The sequence below is a fragment of the Canis lupus genome, chromosome X (assembly GCF_011100685.1).
Source record: "Canis lupus familiaris isolate Mischka breed German Shepherd chromosome X, alternate assembly UU_Cfam_GSD_1.0, whole genome shotgun sequence".
In the NCBI taxonomy this organism is placed as follows: Eukaryota; Metazoa; Chordata; class Mammalia; order Carnivora; family Canidae; genus Canis; species Canis lupus.
The window spans coordinates 54,739,143-54,757,509 of NC_049260.1; the positions used below are offsets into that span (position 1 = coordinate 54,739,143).

At 45.3% G+C, this 18,367-nt stretch overlaps 2 protein-coding genes across 3 annotated transcripts in view; both read left to right on the forward strand.

Annotated features, from left to right (window-relative positions):
* Positions 1–279: 279 nt before the first annotated feature.
* OTUD6A (OTU deubiquitinase 6A) lies at positions 280–2,656 on the forward strand. Its single transcript, XM_038586525.1, has one exon. The coding sequence runs from the start codon at positions 405–407 to the stop codon at positions 1,263–1,265; it is 861 nt and encodes a 286-aa protein (XP_038442453.1). The 5' UTR covers positions 280–404; the 3' UTR covers positions 1,266–2,656.
* A 9,661-nt stretch (positions 2,657–12,317) lies between these two features.
* The window catches only part of IGBP1 (immunoglobulin binding protein 1), a 53,533-nt gene continuing 47,483 nt past the window's right edge, over positions 12,318–18,367 (forward strand). The window contains exon 1 of one of the 2 annotated variants that reach the window (XM_038587622.1): positions 12,318–12,459. In XM_038587622.1, coding sequence (XP_038443550.1) covers positions 12,448–12,459 — 12 coding nt within the window. In that variant the 5' untranslated portion in view covers positions 12,318–12,447. The remainder of the gene's footprint in view (positions 12,460–18,367) is intronic. The other variant, XM_038587621.1, reaches the window with a different exon arrangement.

Here is an 18,367-nt window from a genome sequence, read left to right on the forward strand (position 1 = left end):
GTTTGAAAATGAAGTAGGCAGTGAGTCCATGAACCATTTTATAAGACCGATTGCTACACATTAATATTCAAAGGCCAGATTTATCACGCGGGATTGAAATTACGAAAAGCAAACTGGAAGTAACCGTTGCTACAGGGGTCTAATGGGGGCGTATTTAGTGTCTCCTAACAGCCAATCCTAGCGCCAGCGCTTTCGAGGGGATGTAGCCGTGGAGAGACAGTGGCCAATGGCAAAGAAGACAGTGGATAGGGTGAGGGTGACCGGCGCGTGACGCATGGGCCACGTGCCGCAGGGAGGGCCGGGCTGAGGACCCGTAGCACGTTCAGGGTTCCAGCTGTTAGTCTGAACTGTAGCCGGCACTTCAGCGGACGCCAAACTTCGAGTCTCACCTGCCGTTAAACATCATGGAAGACTCTCAGAGTGAGCAACAGCGGGTGATACGACGCCACCACCGCGAGAAGAGCGAGCTGCAGGCCCGCATCCAGGGCATGAAGAACTCGGTCCCCAAGAGCGACAAGAAGAGAAGAAAGCAGTTGCTCCTAGACGTGGCCCGCCTCGAGGCCGAGATGGAGCAGAAACACCAACAGGAGCTGGAGAAGTTCCAAGAGAGCTTCCCTGCTAACAGCAACGTCGACTCTGTTACTGAAGATCTCGCCAAGATGGATCTGGAGAACCAGCCTCCCCGCCTGTCAAGGGCACGGAGAAGGCGCGAAAGAAGGGCGCGCCAGGAGAGGATTGCCGAGGCCGAGACGCAGCACCTGGCCAGCTTCCGCCGCGAGGAGGAGGAGAAGCTTGCCGCCATCCTAGGGTCCAAGAATCTGGAGCTGAAGAATATTCCGGCCGACGGCCACTGCATGTATCGCGCCATCCAAGACCAGCTGGTGTTCTCCGTGACTGTGGAGAGCCTGCGGAGCCGCACGGCCGATTACATGCGCAAGCACGTCGACGACTTCCTGCCCTTCTTCAGCGACCCCGACACCGGAGACGCCTACAGCCGTGAAGACTTCTTGAGCTACTGCGACGACATCGTGCGCAGCCCGTCGTGGGGAGGCCAGCTCGAGCTGAGGGCCCTGTCGCACGTCCTGCAGACCCCCATCGAGGTGATCCAGGCCGATTCGCCTGCCGTCCTCATCGGGGAGGAGTACACCAAGAAGCCTCTCACCCTGGTCCACCTGCGCTACGCCTGCAACCTCGGGGAGCACTACAACTCGGTGAAGCCGCTTGAGGCCGGAGCGGTGGGGGGCGCGGCCCCGCGGCTCTTCTAGGCCGGTCGCCATCACCGCCGCCGCCATGGCCGCTGCAGCTGGAGCCGTTGCTGCCGCCGCCACCGCCACCGCCGCATCTCCTCAGTAGGCTCCGTTTTTTTCCCTTCGGTTTTCTCGGGTTTTTTTCTTTCTTCGTTTTACTCGAAAGTCTCCCCCCGCAAATCTCCTCCCCGCCCCATCCCCCCACGCTGTCTTGCCTGGCGGTTCTATCCTCTTCTGCTTTGGGAGCTGGCGGGGGTCGGGGGCGCCAGGCTCAGGACCAGGGAGATACCTGTATTGTGCCACTTGAGGGGAGTAGGTTGGCCAGATTTTAAGCACTTCTGGCCCCTAAAGGTCTTTGCCTCCCTCGTTGACGAGTATTGGTCCTGTTGCACATCCGTTTGAGATAAAGACGGCAACTTGGTTTGATGCCTTCTTAACTTGGGAAAAACTAGTTTAGCTCGGAGTCTCCAGATTGCCCCCATGAATGCATTGGATGACTTAGATAAAGTTGGAGTCTCTGTGATCGAAATGCTCTGTGAATGCCTTTTGCTTTTTGGTTCTTTGGAGGGAAAAATGTATCGTGGACTGTTTCGGCGGTTGCGTTTTACCTCAGTTGGGCCATTCTGGAGATGCCTCAAGGTACAGACAAGACCTCCTCAGGTATTTTGTTTTGTTTTTTCAAACTTGTGTGGTTTGCAATTAATTTTACCTGCCTAGGATTTGCTGAATTCTACATAAAAGCGTTTGTTAAACTTAAAAATTAAATGTAGGTGCTAAGTAGAGAAATTGAATTTACAAAAACAGGTTAGATAAGGTTCAGTCTCAGATGTGAAAGATCTCAAGGTAATTTCCTTTATTCAAGAGAGAAAGGGCCATGACTTTATTCAACTAGTTGATCCACTTCATGATGTCTCCAACTGGTATGAAGCAAAAAGAGACACACTGACAGGCAGCCTAGTTTACTGTAAGGATGAGACTGAACTAGTAAGTTTTCTTTACTGTGAGACAGGCAAGGGTACAACTTTATTCAAGCAGTTGATCCAGTTTATTTCATCTAAAAGTGGTACAAAGTGTGAAAGATCTAAACTTAGCATATTTTCCTTAATTCTTAGAGACAGAAAATTGCTTTAAAAGATTTTAGGACATAAAAATAGTTGATCCTTTTTATTGTATCTATAACTAGCACAAGACCAAAATAAAAAGAGTAAGCAATCTACTTTTGTTGATAGTCAAGATTTGTTGATATCTTGAATTTGCCAATGGATTGGTAACAGTGAAATGATTTGCAATAAACAGTTTAAAAGTTTTTAAATCTTCAGATCCTGTATTTCAATGATGTTGCTTAAATAAATATTTTAAAAGTCCATTGTACTCACCAAATATTCTAAAACAAAATATATAAATTCAAAGAATTTTTAAAAATATTATGCAACTTGTTTTTAAAATAAAAGTTTTTAAAATACCTGGTTCTCTATTTTTGTGTAGCTGACTTAGTTTGTATACCAGGATCTACTTCAGCAGAGGAATCCTGGAGGGTTAGGGAGAGGAGTTGGGGAGCCAGATAAGGCTTTGGGGAGGAGAACTGGCCTGAGGTCTTGGTGGCAGCCGGGAGTGTAATGTTTCTCAGGAAAGGATGTAGGGAGGAATTTTATCTAGAGGCTGTCTGGAGTTGATGTTTCTGTGGAAAACATCATGAAATGATTTTATTTAGGGACGTTCTCATTGCTATGCATGAAAAAGAACTCTCACTTCCAATAATTGAAGAGTCAAGGGCTATCTGCCCGAGGGCAAAAGTGCCACCGTTTTGGGGTGGGGGCTTGGAGGTGGGAGGGTGTCCCCAAAAGGCAAATAGGGAAATCCTGCCAGATAGCTCACTCTGTATATGTGTGTCAGATAAATTTCAGATGGCCAGCTGGCTGAGAAGAAAGGCCACTGAGAAAATCAGGGATTGGGGTGCACTGTAAGTAGAAGGCCTTTTATAGGAGTGAGAATACTGGCTAGGGAAGAGAGACAAGGCCCAGAAGGGAAGCATAGTCTATAGAAGGGTGCCTAGCTGGGAAGGAGGATGGAAATCCTGGAAGGGGTCAGCGTGGAAGGAAGAATGGGACATGGCAGGGGAAAAGGACACAGACTGAGGAAGGGGACTGACTAGCTGATGAACATAGGCAGTAAAGACAGCCTGGGCAGAGGAAAGGACCTGCAAGGAGGGCAGAGGACAGAGGTGGACAAGGGGGGCCTGACTCGGGACCTCTGGCAAATGCTGGTGAAGGCCTCGAGAAATGGGAAGTGTGCCCTACTGGAGGGAGCTGCACTGGGTGGGGAAGGGGGCCTGGCTAGGGTAAGGGGGCATTGATGGAGGGGGCCAGGCATGATCTGAGAAAGGGGATCTGGCTGTGGGAGGATCCCTGGCAAGGAAAGTGGTCCAGGCTGGAGGCAAGAGCAGAGGTTGGTGAGGGGCTTCTGGTGGGAGAAGGTGGCCCAGCTGGGGTGTGGTGTAAAGGGAGGGGGAAGGAAGGGGACTGGAAACTAGGTCACATTCTGGGGAAGGGATCAGGGTTGGGGCTAAGAATGAGATCAGAAAGGAGGCCAGATGGGGACTGAGACACTGGGAGGAGGAGTAGACTGGTGAGGGGGCTACTCTTTGGGGAAGAAGGTCAGGCTGAAAGGCACACTGGCTGATAAAGGGGTCCATGGCTGTTGAATGGGGAAAGGCTGCACCAGGTTGCCTCTCCCTGGAGGGACACTTGTCTGGGAAAAGGGTCTGAAAGGAGATGGGGCCTTCCTGGGGAGAGAGGCATGGACTCGGAAACAGGGTCTGATGGGGGGAGAACTGGAAGGAGGAGGAAACCTGGCTGGTAAAGGAGCCACCAGGCTTAGAAGGGTGGACAAAGCTGGAAGAGTGGGTCCAGACTGGGGCAGGGGGAGGGAACACAACCTGAGAAGGCGGTTGGCTGGGAAAAGGAACCTGCCCCAGAAGGAGGTAGAGGCAGCAGAGGGGCTCCTTGCTGGGAAGTCAGGCGTAGACATAGGAGGGGGCTTGGATAGATCTGGGCATGGGCTGGAGAACAGCTATATGATATGGAAGCAATCATGGAAGGAGAAGGGAGCCTGGCTGGGACTGGGGAGATATCTGGGAGGTGCTGGCTCCAAGGCACTAGAGTGCTAGCTGGGAAAGGTGGCCTGGTGATAGAGGCTTTAGGTGGGCGAATGGGATCAGACAGGGGAAGTATGCTTCTCTGGAGACCCCATCAGGGAGTATCTTGAGAAAGAGGAAATAGGCAGAGAAGAGGGACAGAAGCTAACAGACAAGAGAACCTGGCTTTGGACTGGGGCATAGGGTGGGGAAATAGGTCTGGAGAGGAAGGAGATAATGGGGAACGGGGTGGTTAGGGAAAAAGACCTAGCTGAATTAGGGGGCAGAGGATGAGAAAGGAGTTCTTGGCTGTTAAAGTCAAGGGGGGGAGCCTGGGGAAGGACAGCTGGCCAGGGAAAGAAACCTGGCCGGGAAAGCTGGCAGAAGCTGGGGAGGACATAGGTTGGGGAAGGGATGCGGGAATGTGCCTGTCTTGCAAAGGGAGTACAGGTATGATAGGGTGGCACAAGCTGAGGTTGGGAGACTGGCCAGAATGGGGGTGCTGGGGGCAAAAAGACCCTGGCAGGGAAAGGTGGCCTGGCTGGGAAGGGTCTCTAGCAGGGGAATAGGGCCCAAGAGGAAAGGGGGTGGTCTGCCTGGGGAGGAACACGCAGGCTACGAAAGGAACCTGGTGGTGGGAGAGGTTCGAATGCCAAGAACAACATAAACTGGGCACGGGATAATAGGCAGGTTAATGGACATAGCCGGGAGGTCCTAGCGGGTGAAGGAGCCTTCTAGAGAAAGGATTCTTTTTTTCTTTAAGATTTTATCTATTTATTTATGAGAGACACAAAGAGAGAGGCAGAGACATAGACAGAGGGAGAAGCAGGTTCCCTGCGGGGAGGCTGATGTGGGACTCCATCTGAGACCCCTGGGATCACGCCCTGAGCAGAAGGCAGATGCTCAACCACTGAGCCACCCACGTGTCCCTAGGGAAGGGATTTTGCCTGCAAATGGAAGGGTCCTAGCAGATGGGGGATCCTTCTAGGGAAGAGACCTCTGCCAGGGCATGTGCCACGGCAGAGGTCGTGGCTGAGGGAGGGCATGTGGTTGAGGAAAGGGACCTAGCTGAGGAGGGGACCACAGGAGAGAAAAGGGAGGACATCTGGCTGAGGGGTAAATAAGCTAGAGAAGGGACTTGGCTGAGGAAGGGGGCCTTACTGGGAAGGAGGCTTGCCTGGAAAGGTGAGCATAGACTGGGGGAAGAGGGTGTTGGTCCCTCAGTGAAGAGAGCCTGGCTGGGGGGAGGAGTCTGGCTGGGAAGGAGCTCCTACCTGGGGAAAGAGACTGAACTTAGCATGGGGACACCTGAGGGTGAAGGGGTCTTGGCAGGGAAAGGTCACACAGCTGGGGAGGGGACTTGACAGGTGATTCACAGCTGAGGGCGAAGGACGTTTGGCTGGGGAAGGAGGCACTGGCTCTGAAACTCTAGTGAAGGGGCAGCTCCTTGGGAAAGCAATCCAGATCCAACTGAAGAGGGAAAATGAGAAGGAATAACAAGTCAGGGCAGAGGGCCTGGGGAGGGTTGCTGCAGAAGGGGATACTGCCCCCCCCCAGTGTGGCTTGGCTGAGGAGGGGGTGTAGGTGAGTATCGGGGAATCCTGCCTAGCAGGGGACGAGAACCCATCTAGGGAGCTGGCCTTGGCTGGGGAGGGGGCCTTAGTTGGGGAGGAAGGCATAAGTTGATGAAGAGAGCCTGACCAAGTGAGGGGGCATGGCCAGGTTCCACCCTACAGGCAGATCAAGGGCTTCTGATGGGGATGGGTAATCTGCTAGGGTGGGCTGCACAACATGGGGGAAAGAGGACTACCTGGAAAAGGGAGCCCAGCTCGTTTACTATTTTTCATTTGTGATTTGTCATGTTCTCCCCCTCTTGCCATAGCAGCCGAAAATAAGGTATATTTATCTGGGTTTGAAGACCAGCTCATCTAACCTACTTCCTAGCTTTGTGACTTGGATAAGTCACCAAATCTTTCTGAGCCTCAGTTTCCTCATCCATAATATGGAACAATTAATACCTGTCTTAGAGATATCTCTTGTGATGTTAAGTGCATTAAATGAAAATACATACAAAGTGGCCAATAAATGTTAGCTACTGTTAATATCATTATGTAGAAGCCCAACAACACAATATAATGAGCTGGAGCAGCAACCATACCTTGATTTTATCTATTGTGACTTTTGGGGCAGCATGGCCTCTTCCCACAGGTCTCATAGTGGAAGCAGAGCTTCTCCCAGGTCTCTCTGCCCCAGCTGTTGGAGCAGCTTCCTGGGCTTCAGTGTGAAAGCAGAAACCACTGGAGTTCACTCCAAATGCCCTGATGAGAACAAGGTGGCCTGCATGCAGGGACGCCTCAGACCAGCCAATATCTTCCTTCTAGGCTTTTTCTACACAAACACACAGACACATATTTTTTAAAAAAACAAAATTGGTATCATTCTATTCAAGCTACTTTTCTTTAAAAGAGAGAGAGGGAGTGTGCACGTGAGTGGGGAAGGGCAGAGGGAAAAGGAGAGAGAGAATCCCAAGCAGACTCCCTGCTAAGTGTGGAACCCAACGTGGGGCTGGATCCCAGGACCCTAAGATCACGACCTGAAACAAAATCATGAGGTGGACACCCAACCCACTGAGCCACCCAGGCACCCCATCTATTCAAGCTCCTTTTTAAAAATGTAACAATACACTATAAGCATTTTCCTGTCCTTAAACAGTCTTCAATATGATGATTTGAGTGCCTGCATTCTAGACTGTGAGTGTCCCATAATTTTTCCTATTCTTTTGTTGGACATTTAGATTGCTTTCAATTTCTCACCACTATAAATATGTCACTGTAATATCCTTGTAGCTGAGTGCTTGTCCATATTTCTGATTCTTTCCTTTTGATAGGATTTCTAAAAGTGATCTAGGTCAAAAGGAGAGCTTTTCCGTGCATACAATACTGCTGCATTGCCCTCCAGAAGGATTCCACCAATGTCCACTCTCAGGGAATGAGCAGTTATTTTTCCACATGGTCTCCAACCCTGAAAAATGTCATCTTTGCTAATTTGTTGGGTGAAAAACATTGTATTAGTTGACCCTCTGTTGATTACTAGTATGGGAAATATTCCTTTAAGTGCTTCTTAGCATGTCTATTTCATTCATGCAGGAGTAAATAAATCTCATTTTATTGCCTGTTCCTGAACTTTGCTTAATTTTCCATTTGTCTTTTTCTCATGGATTTTTAAGAGGTCCTTCCACTTACCGCTTGGATATTTTAAAAGAAATATTTTTTTCTTGTACTTTACTAGCCTTTCAGTTTTGCTTCTGACTTTTTGCATACACTGAAGTTCAAAATCATAGTGGAATCTACCTGTCAGTCTTCTTTATGTTTTATGCCTTGGTATCATGCTTAGAAAGGGGTTCCCCATCCTGAGTTTGGATCTGTATTCCTGTATACTTTCCTTCAGGTGTTTATGCTGTCTCTTACTATTTAACTATATTTAACATCTCCACCTGGAAATTACTTGGGTGTAAGAGAAGGATGTACATTGGTTTTCCCCCATGATGGTAATTAATCACTTATTGAATAATCCACCATTTCAGCACTGATTTAAAGTTCAACTTTCCACATGTATTCCATTTTTCTAATATGAGGGAAATCTTTTCAGTCAGTCACACAGAACAGCTGCACTCCAGTGACCTTAGCCTGCAACTGCCAGCTGTCCATTCATCCATTCTTTCCATACTTCCTGACAAGGATAAGCAATAGAAGTAGAGCTGATAAGCAATAGAGATAGAGGGATCAAAGATCTAGTCCCAGCCCTCACTGTCTCATGGAGATGGCAGACAGGAAGATAGAAATAAACAGAAAGCAGCACAACCAGTGCTGTGACAGGAGGAGGCACAGAGGAAGGACACCTCATTGGGCCTGGGGCATTCAGGGATGCTTAGGAAGAACTTGCAGAGGACAAAGCCGAGGGGAGGCAGAAGTGAAAAAACAGGGTGTCTTCCTATTCAGTGGAGTTGGGGTGGGAGGTAGAGAGGTGAGGGGGTTGTGGGAAGAACCCGGAGTGGGAGGCAGGCATGGTGGCCTGGCCCGAGTCAACCTGAGTTTTACAGTATTACAAATTAAATAGATACAAATTAATGAGATACCTTTTTTTCAGAAGATTAGCAAATAAATAAAGTTTGATCATATGTTGATTGGGAAATAGGCACCCTCAAACACCGTCCATGGTGTGTAAACAGGTACAATATCTTTGGGGAGCAATTTGGCAATAACTACGAAATTTAAAGCACACAAACCACTATCAGTTGCATTTTTATGGGTACAGATATACAGTTTCACTTGTGCATGGCCAAAGTGCAATATTTTAAAAATAATAATATCAGTTGCTTTTGAGGAGCGGAACCAGGTTCCTGGGGGAAAAGGATAGGTGGCAGCTTTTCACCATGAAATCTCTTGAATGTCTGATATTTTGAACTATACAAATCAATAAATCTAAGCCTAACTCACTAAATAAAATGCACATAGCTTTTGACCTAGCAGTCTATTTCCAGGGCTCTCTACTACAGATATACATATTATATAACATTATATTTCAAGGATGTTTTCATTACAGCATTGTTTGTCAAAGCAATAACCCGGATACAATCTAAATATGTTCAGTAGGGACTAGTTGAGTAAATTTTCAATCATCCATATGAACAGTTTCATGTAGGGAGAAGGGTAGAAATGGGTGGGTGGAAGGAGAAAGATAATGAGTTCTTGCTTTTAAATTATATGATTCTATATACTTGAATTTTTTTATTGTGATCACATATACATTTGTGCTTACATATATAATATAAATAATATATAAACATGTAAGCATGTATTTATATAAATGTCTAAATTTTATGAGATATGTATCTTTATATTTTAGATATATATTTATATGATACCCATTTTAACTATTAAGTGTACAGTTCAGTGGCACTGAGTATATTCACATTGCTGTGCAACCAGCAGCACTGCCCATCTCCTGAACTTTCTCATCTTCCCAAGTTGAACCTCTGCATCCTAAACAATAACCTCATTCTCCCTCCCAAAAGCCCCTGGCAGCCAACATTCTACTTTCTGTCTCTCAATCTGACTACTCTGCATATCTCACATAAGTGGAATCATACAATATTTGTCCTTTTGTAACGAGCTTATATCTCAGAGCATAATATCCTCAACTTTCACCAATGTCGTAGCATGCCTTAGAATGTCCTTTCTTTTTAAAGCTGAATAATATTCCATAGTGTGTATATGCCACATTTCATTTATCTATTATATCATTGAATGTTTACATAGAACATTGGATCTAAAAAATTGAAAAATAATTTTGAAAAACGTGGACAGTTTTCCTATCTTCTTTTTGTTCTGGAATAGTTTAAGTAGTATAGGAATTGTCTGTTCCTTGTAAGTTTGAAATAATCCATTCACTCTTGAAATTGGGTCTGGGCCTTTTCAGAAAGTAAGTCTTTGACAGTCAGGTCAGTCCTTAGAAGAAAAGCTATGCAATGTGAGAACAATCATAATTTACCTAAACTAGATAGGGACAGAAATGGAAGAACACAAAATCAGGAGGTAAAGAGTAAATTTGACAATTTTCTCTCTCAGAGGGTAGTCAAAGATACTATTCCACTTTTGAAATTGAAAAATTGAGAATGATAGGCTTTTTAAAAAAAGTTTTATTTATTTATGAGAATACACAGAGAGGAGAGGGAGAGGGGCAGAGACACAGGCAGAGGGAGAAGCAGGCTCCATGCAGGGAGCCTGACATGGGACTTGATCCCCCGTCTCCATGATCACACCCAGGACTGAAGGCGGCGCTAAACCGCTGAGCCACCCAGGCTGCCTGAGAATGATAGGCTTAAGCATGGTGCTTAACATCATAAAAATAACCACTGGTAGAACTAAACACAGATTGCCTATGCTTCCATTTAGAAGCCTTTTTTAAAAAGAAGAAAAAGAAAGACAAAAAGAAAACCCAGCTCTTTGGAACAACAAATAGAAAACAAAGGAAATGGAAAAAAATTTACTGGCCTTCATCATGGGGCAAGGGGAGGTTTTGAGAGGAGTAGGGTAACTTATGCCTTTTCCTCCTGGTGTCTTCATTTTTACTTTGATGTCGGTGATTTCACATATGAAAATACCAAGGTTGTGCTATGCTTCTGTGGCCTATACCTAGTTTCAGAAAGAAGATGTCTTTTTATCTCTTTTTGGTTCCTTTTTATTTCAGTGGGTCTTTCCTAAGGGAATTATGCAAATACACATTTACTCAACCATCAAATCTCAGTTTGAATGTAAAAATGTGCCCCCTAAATATGTTTATTACTTCTCAATTACTTTTGCCAAAACAACTTTAACTGCTGACCTAGGGCCCTCCATAGGCCCTGCCAGCTCCCGCCATGTCTCTTTTGGTGTGTCTGTCTGCCTGTCTCACTTTTTCTCATACACACATACACACACACACACATCTAGGACCTGTCTCTAAACGTGGTGTGTGACCCCACAATACCACAAGGCAGGAGCAATAGGGAAATAGTTTTTATCTGGCATAAGAAAGAATGTGCTGATAATCAGAGGCATTCAGAAATATAAAGAACCATCTCACAAGGTGGTGAGGTCTCTGTTATTGGAGGTGTGTAAGCCCAGGCTGGATAAACACCACCTCACAGAGGTTTTCAGGTAGTTCAAGTATCTAGTGGACATTTAGAAACTTTCCAAAAAAAAAAAAGAAAGAAACTTTCCACCTCACCTAAGAAATTAGAAAACAAAAGAGGGCTTTGTTTTGTTTTGTTTTGTTTTTTGTTTTGCTTGGGGGTGGGGAAAGAAATAGAAGGGAAGCACAGAAAGCACCAGGGCATGAGCAAAGCTGGGCTGGGAGCTAGGGAAGCCCTAAAGAAGGTTTGATAGGCCCCTTTTACCCAGGTGAGCCCTCTCTCTAGAACCATACAAATGTTAATCCTTCTCCCCTCTCTGATGATCAGTCTTGAGGAGTTTGAGAACACACCAGAATTGTTGAGGTGTACAAGTAGCCAGAAGTGGAGATACCACAACTGCAATGTTGAGTCTAGCCCTTGTTCCTAAGTGCAAAACTGCTGCTTCAGCCGGCTTGGAGAACTGCTCAAGGGACCTATTATAATGAGTAGTCTGGATTGACTGGGACACATTCACAAGTGTATAAATAATGCTTCTGGAAATACTTGAGGAGGTTTGAAAACAGCTTGATATCCTATTCAGTTCAACTAAATATACCGAGGATCTCTGGTAGCAGGCACCACTGGCTGGGTAGGGCCCCAGGAAGGCCAAGGGAGGAGCCCCAGAGACTGCATTCGTGCTCTCCAAGGTGGCCTCACAGCCTCAGAGGTGAGAGCCACACAAATCCAAGGCACTGCCAATGCAAGGCCCACCAGTAGGTGCTGTGATCCAGTAAGAAGATGAAGAAATGAAGTGGGAATGCTCTGGGCCAATTTGGGACTGACTGAAGCTGGGTGGAAGAGGGAATGGGGAGCCTTGAAAGATCGGCTTAGATTTAGGTGGGCAGCCCTTGAAGGGAAGGGCCATTCAGGCTGAGAGGACCACGTTAGGCAAACACACAGAGTTGGCAGTGGGAGAGATGTGAAGAAAGAAGTCAGCCGCTCACATCACCACCTTCCAGCAAAAACTCCCCACCTTCCTTTTGGGCTGTCATCCCTCTGTCACCCTCTTGGGTAAAAGGGTGGGCAGGGGGCGGGGGAGTTGTTTCATCGCCAGGACCCGCCCCCCTTCCAGCCCACCAATCAAAGCACTGCTTCTCTCTGGCCACAGTGATTGGCTCAAACTGAAATCTGTGTCTTGGGTTCGTCCAATTAGAGTGAAACCCAGGATTCAATGGGCGCATGCGCTTTGTGGCTCTTTTGAACCTGTGAGAAACTCTAGAGCCCCGGCCATCTTACAACAAACCGTTGGGGGAGGGGGCTAGAGGGAGCCCGCAGGTACGAGGCAGCCTCAGGTGAAGCCATCATGGGAAATCACCAAATTGAATCAGTTCTTAGGAAGCGGCTAGTAAGGCCTTATGGAATTGGAGGTGAGTTCTAAGTTCTGGGAAAATCTCAATCAGGATTTTGTTTGAAAGACAGTAGGACGGAAATGGAGAGCAACAACTGTTTTCCCATGTTCACGTAGCCACTTTAGCTGGGTTTCTCAGCTACCTTGAAACCAAGAAGGGAATACTCAGGGTATTCTAGCCCTTAGGGAGTAGCCTTTCTAAGTAGCAACTGGGTCTGGGGTCCGTGGCAGCCTGATTTAGTTCTTTCCTGGGAATGCCAGCATGACCGTGGGGGACGGGGAGGGGGGGTGGGGGTTGATTCTGGGAGTATCTGGTTTCGGATCCTGAGGACCAGCTTCTGTGGCAGCTGCAGGAGCTGTCTTCCTATAGGACCCAGACTCAGCGACCAGACACACCTAAAAAGAGACAAAGTTTCTACAATTTGTTCCACCCATTGAGGAAAAAAATCTTCCCTACTGAGGAGTTAGAATGTTGCTTTAGAGGCAGTAGAATACATTGACAGTTTTTCAGTCGGAATGACACATCAAACCTATGCTTTGGGGATGAGGAATCTGATGGCATTTGGGAGATAAAATGATGCAAGGAGAGAGATTGGAGACAAGAAAGTGATTTGAGAGGCTCTCTTTTCATGACAGGGGACAGTGACCTGGCCTGGGACTGGCAGCAGGGAGAGAAGACAAGACCAGTGATGAACACTGGGAGGGGAATTAACATGTGTTTTATGTATAGAGTAAGGAGGAAGGCAGGATCAGAGGTGATTCCCTGCTTTTTGGCTGGAGTAATTGAGGAAATGGTTCACTGAGATTGACCATTAGAAGTCCTTTAAATTGCCAATGAGGTAGTGTCCCCAGTACCTCCGAGCCAAACTAAAAGGAGGCACATGTGAGCATGAGCGAGCACAGACTGTCTTAGAATGGATATACAAGAAACTCCAAGGAAAGCAACTTCATATTGCTGAGAAAAGGGTGTGAATGCATTGCTTATTCAAAATATAAATATAGTTTCAAATTTCAAATATATAATTAAAATTAAATAACGTCAGTAGCAAGCCAAGTGTGTGCCAACAGCACCCAGCAGTTACTCTCAACAGTACTGTCACCAAACTTGGAATTAATTCAGTTGATAATAATGAGACTGGAGCTTCAGCAGGATAATGCAGTGAGGGCTCTGGCACCCTTTCTGCAGATGTAATGCACTCTGCATCCTTTTTCACATAATTGTCCAGTGGATAAACTACTTGATCAGAGTTCATAGCAGCTCTCTTTGTCATAAGGCACATCCCACCCCTTTCTTTTTTTTAAGATTTTATATTTATTTATTCATGAGAGACATACAGAGAGAGAAGCAAGCTTCACGCAGGGAGCTGATGTGGGACCTGATCCTGGGTCTCCAGGATCACGCCCTGGACTGAAGGCAGGCGCCAAACCACTGAGCCACCCAGGGATCCCCTACAACCCACCCCTTTCAAGGAAAGCACCAAAACTCAGAAATCAGAAAATTTAAATCAGCATTTTAAAAGCAATATATATATATTTTTCTGAATTCGGACCCACAATGGATTTTGAATTTTGCATAGTTTGCAAAGCAGTTTCGGTTTCTTGCTTCTGCTTCTACTGGTGTAGAGATCTGAGGCCAATTACAATGCCTTGTCTAAAAGCAGACCCACTAAATCCTGGTAACACAAAAACACTGCAGCAGAAGCTTTGAAATTTAAGAACTTTGGGTTTTACTTTTTTTTTTTTTCTTTACTTTGAGTCAGGTCAAGCTTTTTAGCCTTCATGTATCCCCCCTCACTCACTTTCCCTCATAGAAGGGAAGTCCCCCAGAGACCAAAGCAGAGAGGGTGATAAGCAGAGAGGACTGGGGAGCAGCTCTTCGTAGTTCCACTTGCATAGAATAAACTTGGCAAGAATAGACACGAAATATTAACAGAGGTTTCCTCCCAGTGGAATTATAGGTGAATTAAATTTCTCCAGATTATTGCCAGTGAGCATATTATTATATTTTATTTTACATTGTATTTCAGTAACAACAAATCAGTGTAATGATTCCTAGATACCATGAGACACTCATTAAAATTATTTTGTAGTATTTTTTCTGCAAACAAAATACCTTTCTTTAATCAAGAAAAATATTTAATTTCAAATGCTTTCTTTTTGTTTTAGTGGAAAAAACAATCAGTCATCATGTTTTTTTAGTGAATAAAAATTTCCCCAAACAGGCTTGCTGTAAATGTTAAAATTTTAAACATTTTGGTGATGTAGTGTGCTAATTCTATATACAACAGCTAATGTGATTAAAAGTTAAGATCTTCCTTAAGACACTGAAAATCATTATAATGAATAATTCAAATTAAATAATTTTTAATTCAGTGTTTTCCTAAAAATAGCTTTATATTTTTAGAGCTTAATAGAAAAATGAAGCTACAAAGTAAAAATAAGACCATATAAGCAAGTAGGTAATTTATGATAAAATTAATTGTCCTAAATTTTTAGGTATTACATAAAAACCATAATATGTTAAAAAAATAAATGTTTACAAAGGGAGGCTTCTAGCTGTAATGATACTGCTCTATTTATTGATCTGAGTACATGCAGATATATTCCTGTGGAAAAACTCAGAAGTTGTGTCATTATAAAATGGACACCTTTCCATATGTGTGTTATTCTTCAATAAATAATATTAAAAACAAAAGAAGGGATGTGAAACAGTTGAAGTTCACAGAATTTCAGGAGGATTGAGACTAGGTTGTTGGATATTGTGAAGAATAATAATAATAAAACAAGAGCTACCATATATATGGCTAATAATTATAATGAACACTTAACCATGTGCCAAGAATTGCTCTGTGCACTTTACATATATTAATAAACTTAATCCTCCCTAATCCCTTAAGGTATGTGCTGTTACAATTCTCATGGATGAAGAAACTGATGTACAGAGTGGTTAAGTAACTTGTCCAGGGAGGTTATAAACTACTCTTTCAAGACATTTATGGTGAACAAAGACACAGGACAGTGATTCGTGCAAAAGCAGGAAGTTTGTTTTTTTTGTTGTTGTGGGTGGTGTTGAGTTCATTTATGATTAGAGGAGAGCAGCCAGAGAGAGAAGGGGAAAGAGAGCAAAAGAGCTTGATCCTCACCTGAGAAGCCAGCTGAGGGTGGATCAAGAACCCATATATGGGGCAGCCCCGGTGGCTTAGGGATTTAGAGCCGCCATCAGCCGAGGGTGTGATCCTGGAGACCAGGGATCGAGTCCCACATTGGGCTCCCTGCATGGAGCCTGCTTCTCCCTCTGCCTCTCTCTGTGTGTCTCTTATGAATAAATAAATAAAATCTTTAAAAAAAAAGAACCCATATATGTACACTTCTGCCCACGGGAAAGGTGCCTTCTAAGAGCTGAGGAAAGGAGAGGTTGTGCAGTGGAGAGCTGAGAGATCCCATACCAGGTAAAGGACATGGTGAGGACCTTTGCTGAGCCATAAGGCCAGGAGTGTTTAAAAAAAAGTGGAAAAGGGATCCCTGGGTGGCGCAGCGGTTTGGCGCCTGCCTTTGGCCCAGGGCGCGATCCTGGAGACCCGGGATCGAATCCCACATCGGGCTCCCGGTGCATGGAGCCTGCTTCTCCCTCTGCCTATGTCTCTGTCTCTCTCTCTCTCTCTCTGTGACTATCATAAATAAAATAAAATAAATTTTTAAAAAAGTGGAAAAAAACTTGAAGTGAGGATCATTCAGTGTTTATGACAGTTAAAATGATAGTAATTGCTCATTTCTGGATCCCACCCCAGGCCTACGGAGTCAGACTCTGGAGGTGTCTGTGTTTTTAACAAACTCTGAAGGCAGTTCCAATGACCCTTGAGTTTAGAAACCTACTAGTTTGTGAGATCCACAGGCCTCAGAAGATGAAGGGAAGATGAATCCACCCTGCAATATAGAGCATGAAGGGATAGTTTTCCTCAGGATTTGGAAGTTTTAAATAAGCTCCCCAAGTGATTCTGATATAGGTGGTGTGTGGATACACTGGGGGAAATTTGCCTCAAAGGTGATGGTGGCTGAGCATGTGGGCTTAGGAGCTAGACTCTACAAACTGCTTTTTTTTTTAAAGATTTTATTTATTTATTCATAAGAGACAGAGAGAGAGAGAGCAAGAGAAGCAGAGACACAGGCAGAGGGAGAAGCGGACTCCACGCAGGGAGCCTGTCGTGGGACTCGATCCTGAGACTCCAGGGTCAGGCTCCAGGCTGAAGGCAGGTGCTAAACCCACTGAGCCACTCAGGGATCCCTACATACTGCTTTTTATTTCCCATTTTACCTTTGGTAAGTTAGTTAACCTCTCTGTGCCTCAATTTCCTCATCTGAAAAATGGGGCTAATAATAGATAGTACTCACTTCATGTTGCTGTGAGGATTAAATAAATTAATGCATGTAAAGTGCTTGAAACATAGTCAACACTCAACAAATATTATCTATTAGTATTGCTGTTTATTATTCACCATAGGTGGAGGGCCCAGGGCCACTGACAGTGTAACCTATGAAAAGTCGGTTAGGCAATGGAATGTTAGAGCAGATTTGTGAAAATCACCGAGAGAGTAGAAAAGACAGTCTTGTGACCAGAGAAGAGCTCACAGGGCAAAAAGGGAGGTGGCAAAGTGAGGGCTGTACCCACTCCCTAGGGTCCCTGGTTGACAGAGATGGTCACTGACAAGGTGCACTAGAGCTACCCCCTCCAAAGGGATGGAAAACAAAGTGGGGTTGGTGGAGATAACTGCTATGTCCTCTCTACGTGGATGGGAACTGGTACTGTATCAAGGGCTAACTGTTTAAAACCTGCCTTGTTTTGCCTCTTATGGGAAGCCCAGGTTCTAAAAATGTTCTCAGTGAACAGAAGTCCTGTGTTACTCATCTGAAGAGGGTCCTGCCCTTAAATTCTAAACTGAGCCTCTTGGGCAGGTACTTGGAGCCCTGTCTCCAGCCATTGGTTCAGGCCATCGCTTAGCCTCTTATTTTCTCTTTATGCACCTTTGCACTTATTCCTACTTGTTAAGGGGAGCATGAATGAGCTGGGGAGAGAGCTAGAACCCAGGTCCCATGAGAAACAATTGAAGGAGCTAGAGCTGTTTAGCTTAGAGAACACTTGAAGGCAGTGTCGTTTCTAAACCTCTGAAAGGCTGTTACAAGACAGCAAGAGCAGATGGCGTGAGGTAGAGGGCAGAGCCAGGACCCATAAATGGATAGAAACCATGGGGAAGCATATTTCAGCTCACACAAAGAATTACCTTTCTAACGGTACTGATCAACCATGAAACAGAATAGATACCTTGTGAGGTAATGAGCTCCCTATCACTGGAGGAATGCAAGCTGCAGTTGGATGACAGCTTTATCACAGAGAACATTTAAGTGGCTGGTTGAACTTTATAGCATAGAACACATTGTTCTATGTTTTTCAGCAGCCGGGTTTTGTTTCCATAACCCTTGGCTTTCTTAGCCCTGCTCTAATATCTGGTAACCAGGTCATATTTTACATACTAGGGAATGGATTTTGGGGAGCACTCTGAGTATACCATAGGCCCTAGGAATTGGGTCTATGCATAATCTCTCCCTTCTAGCTACCATCACCTCTCCCTTCCCAGACTGCCTTACAAAGTCAAATACATTTCTCTAGTTCCCTGCTTTCTTGCTGTCTCTGAAACAACCTCAGAGGCCCTTTAGGATTTAGGGTATAGAATCACTGATGGGAGATGACAAGACAGGAAACATGGCAGGTAATCCAGAGACCCAAGAACTCTGACCAGGTTCCCACAGTGTGGTTGTCCATGGTTTACTAAACAAGTGCTTCTCAGACTTGAATGGAAGTGAATCACCTGAGGATCTTGTTAAACTGTAGATTCTGATTCAGGGGCCTGAGATGCTGCATTTCTAACAAGCTT

Bases quoted from the DNA above. Each gene is read 5' to 3' on its own strand.
- OTUD6A (XM_038586525.1), top strand. From the start codon at position 405: ATGGAAGACTCTCAGAGTGAGCAACAGCGGGTGATACGACGCCACCAC.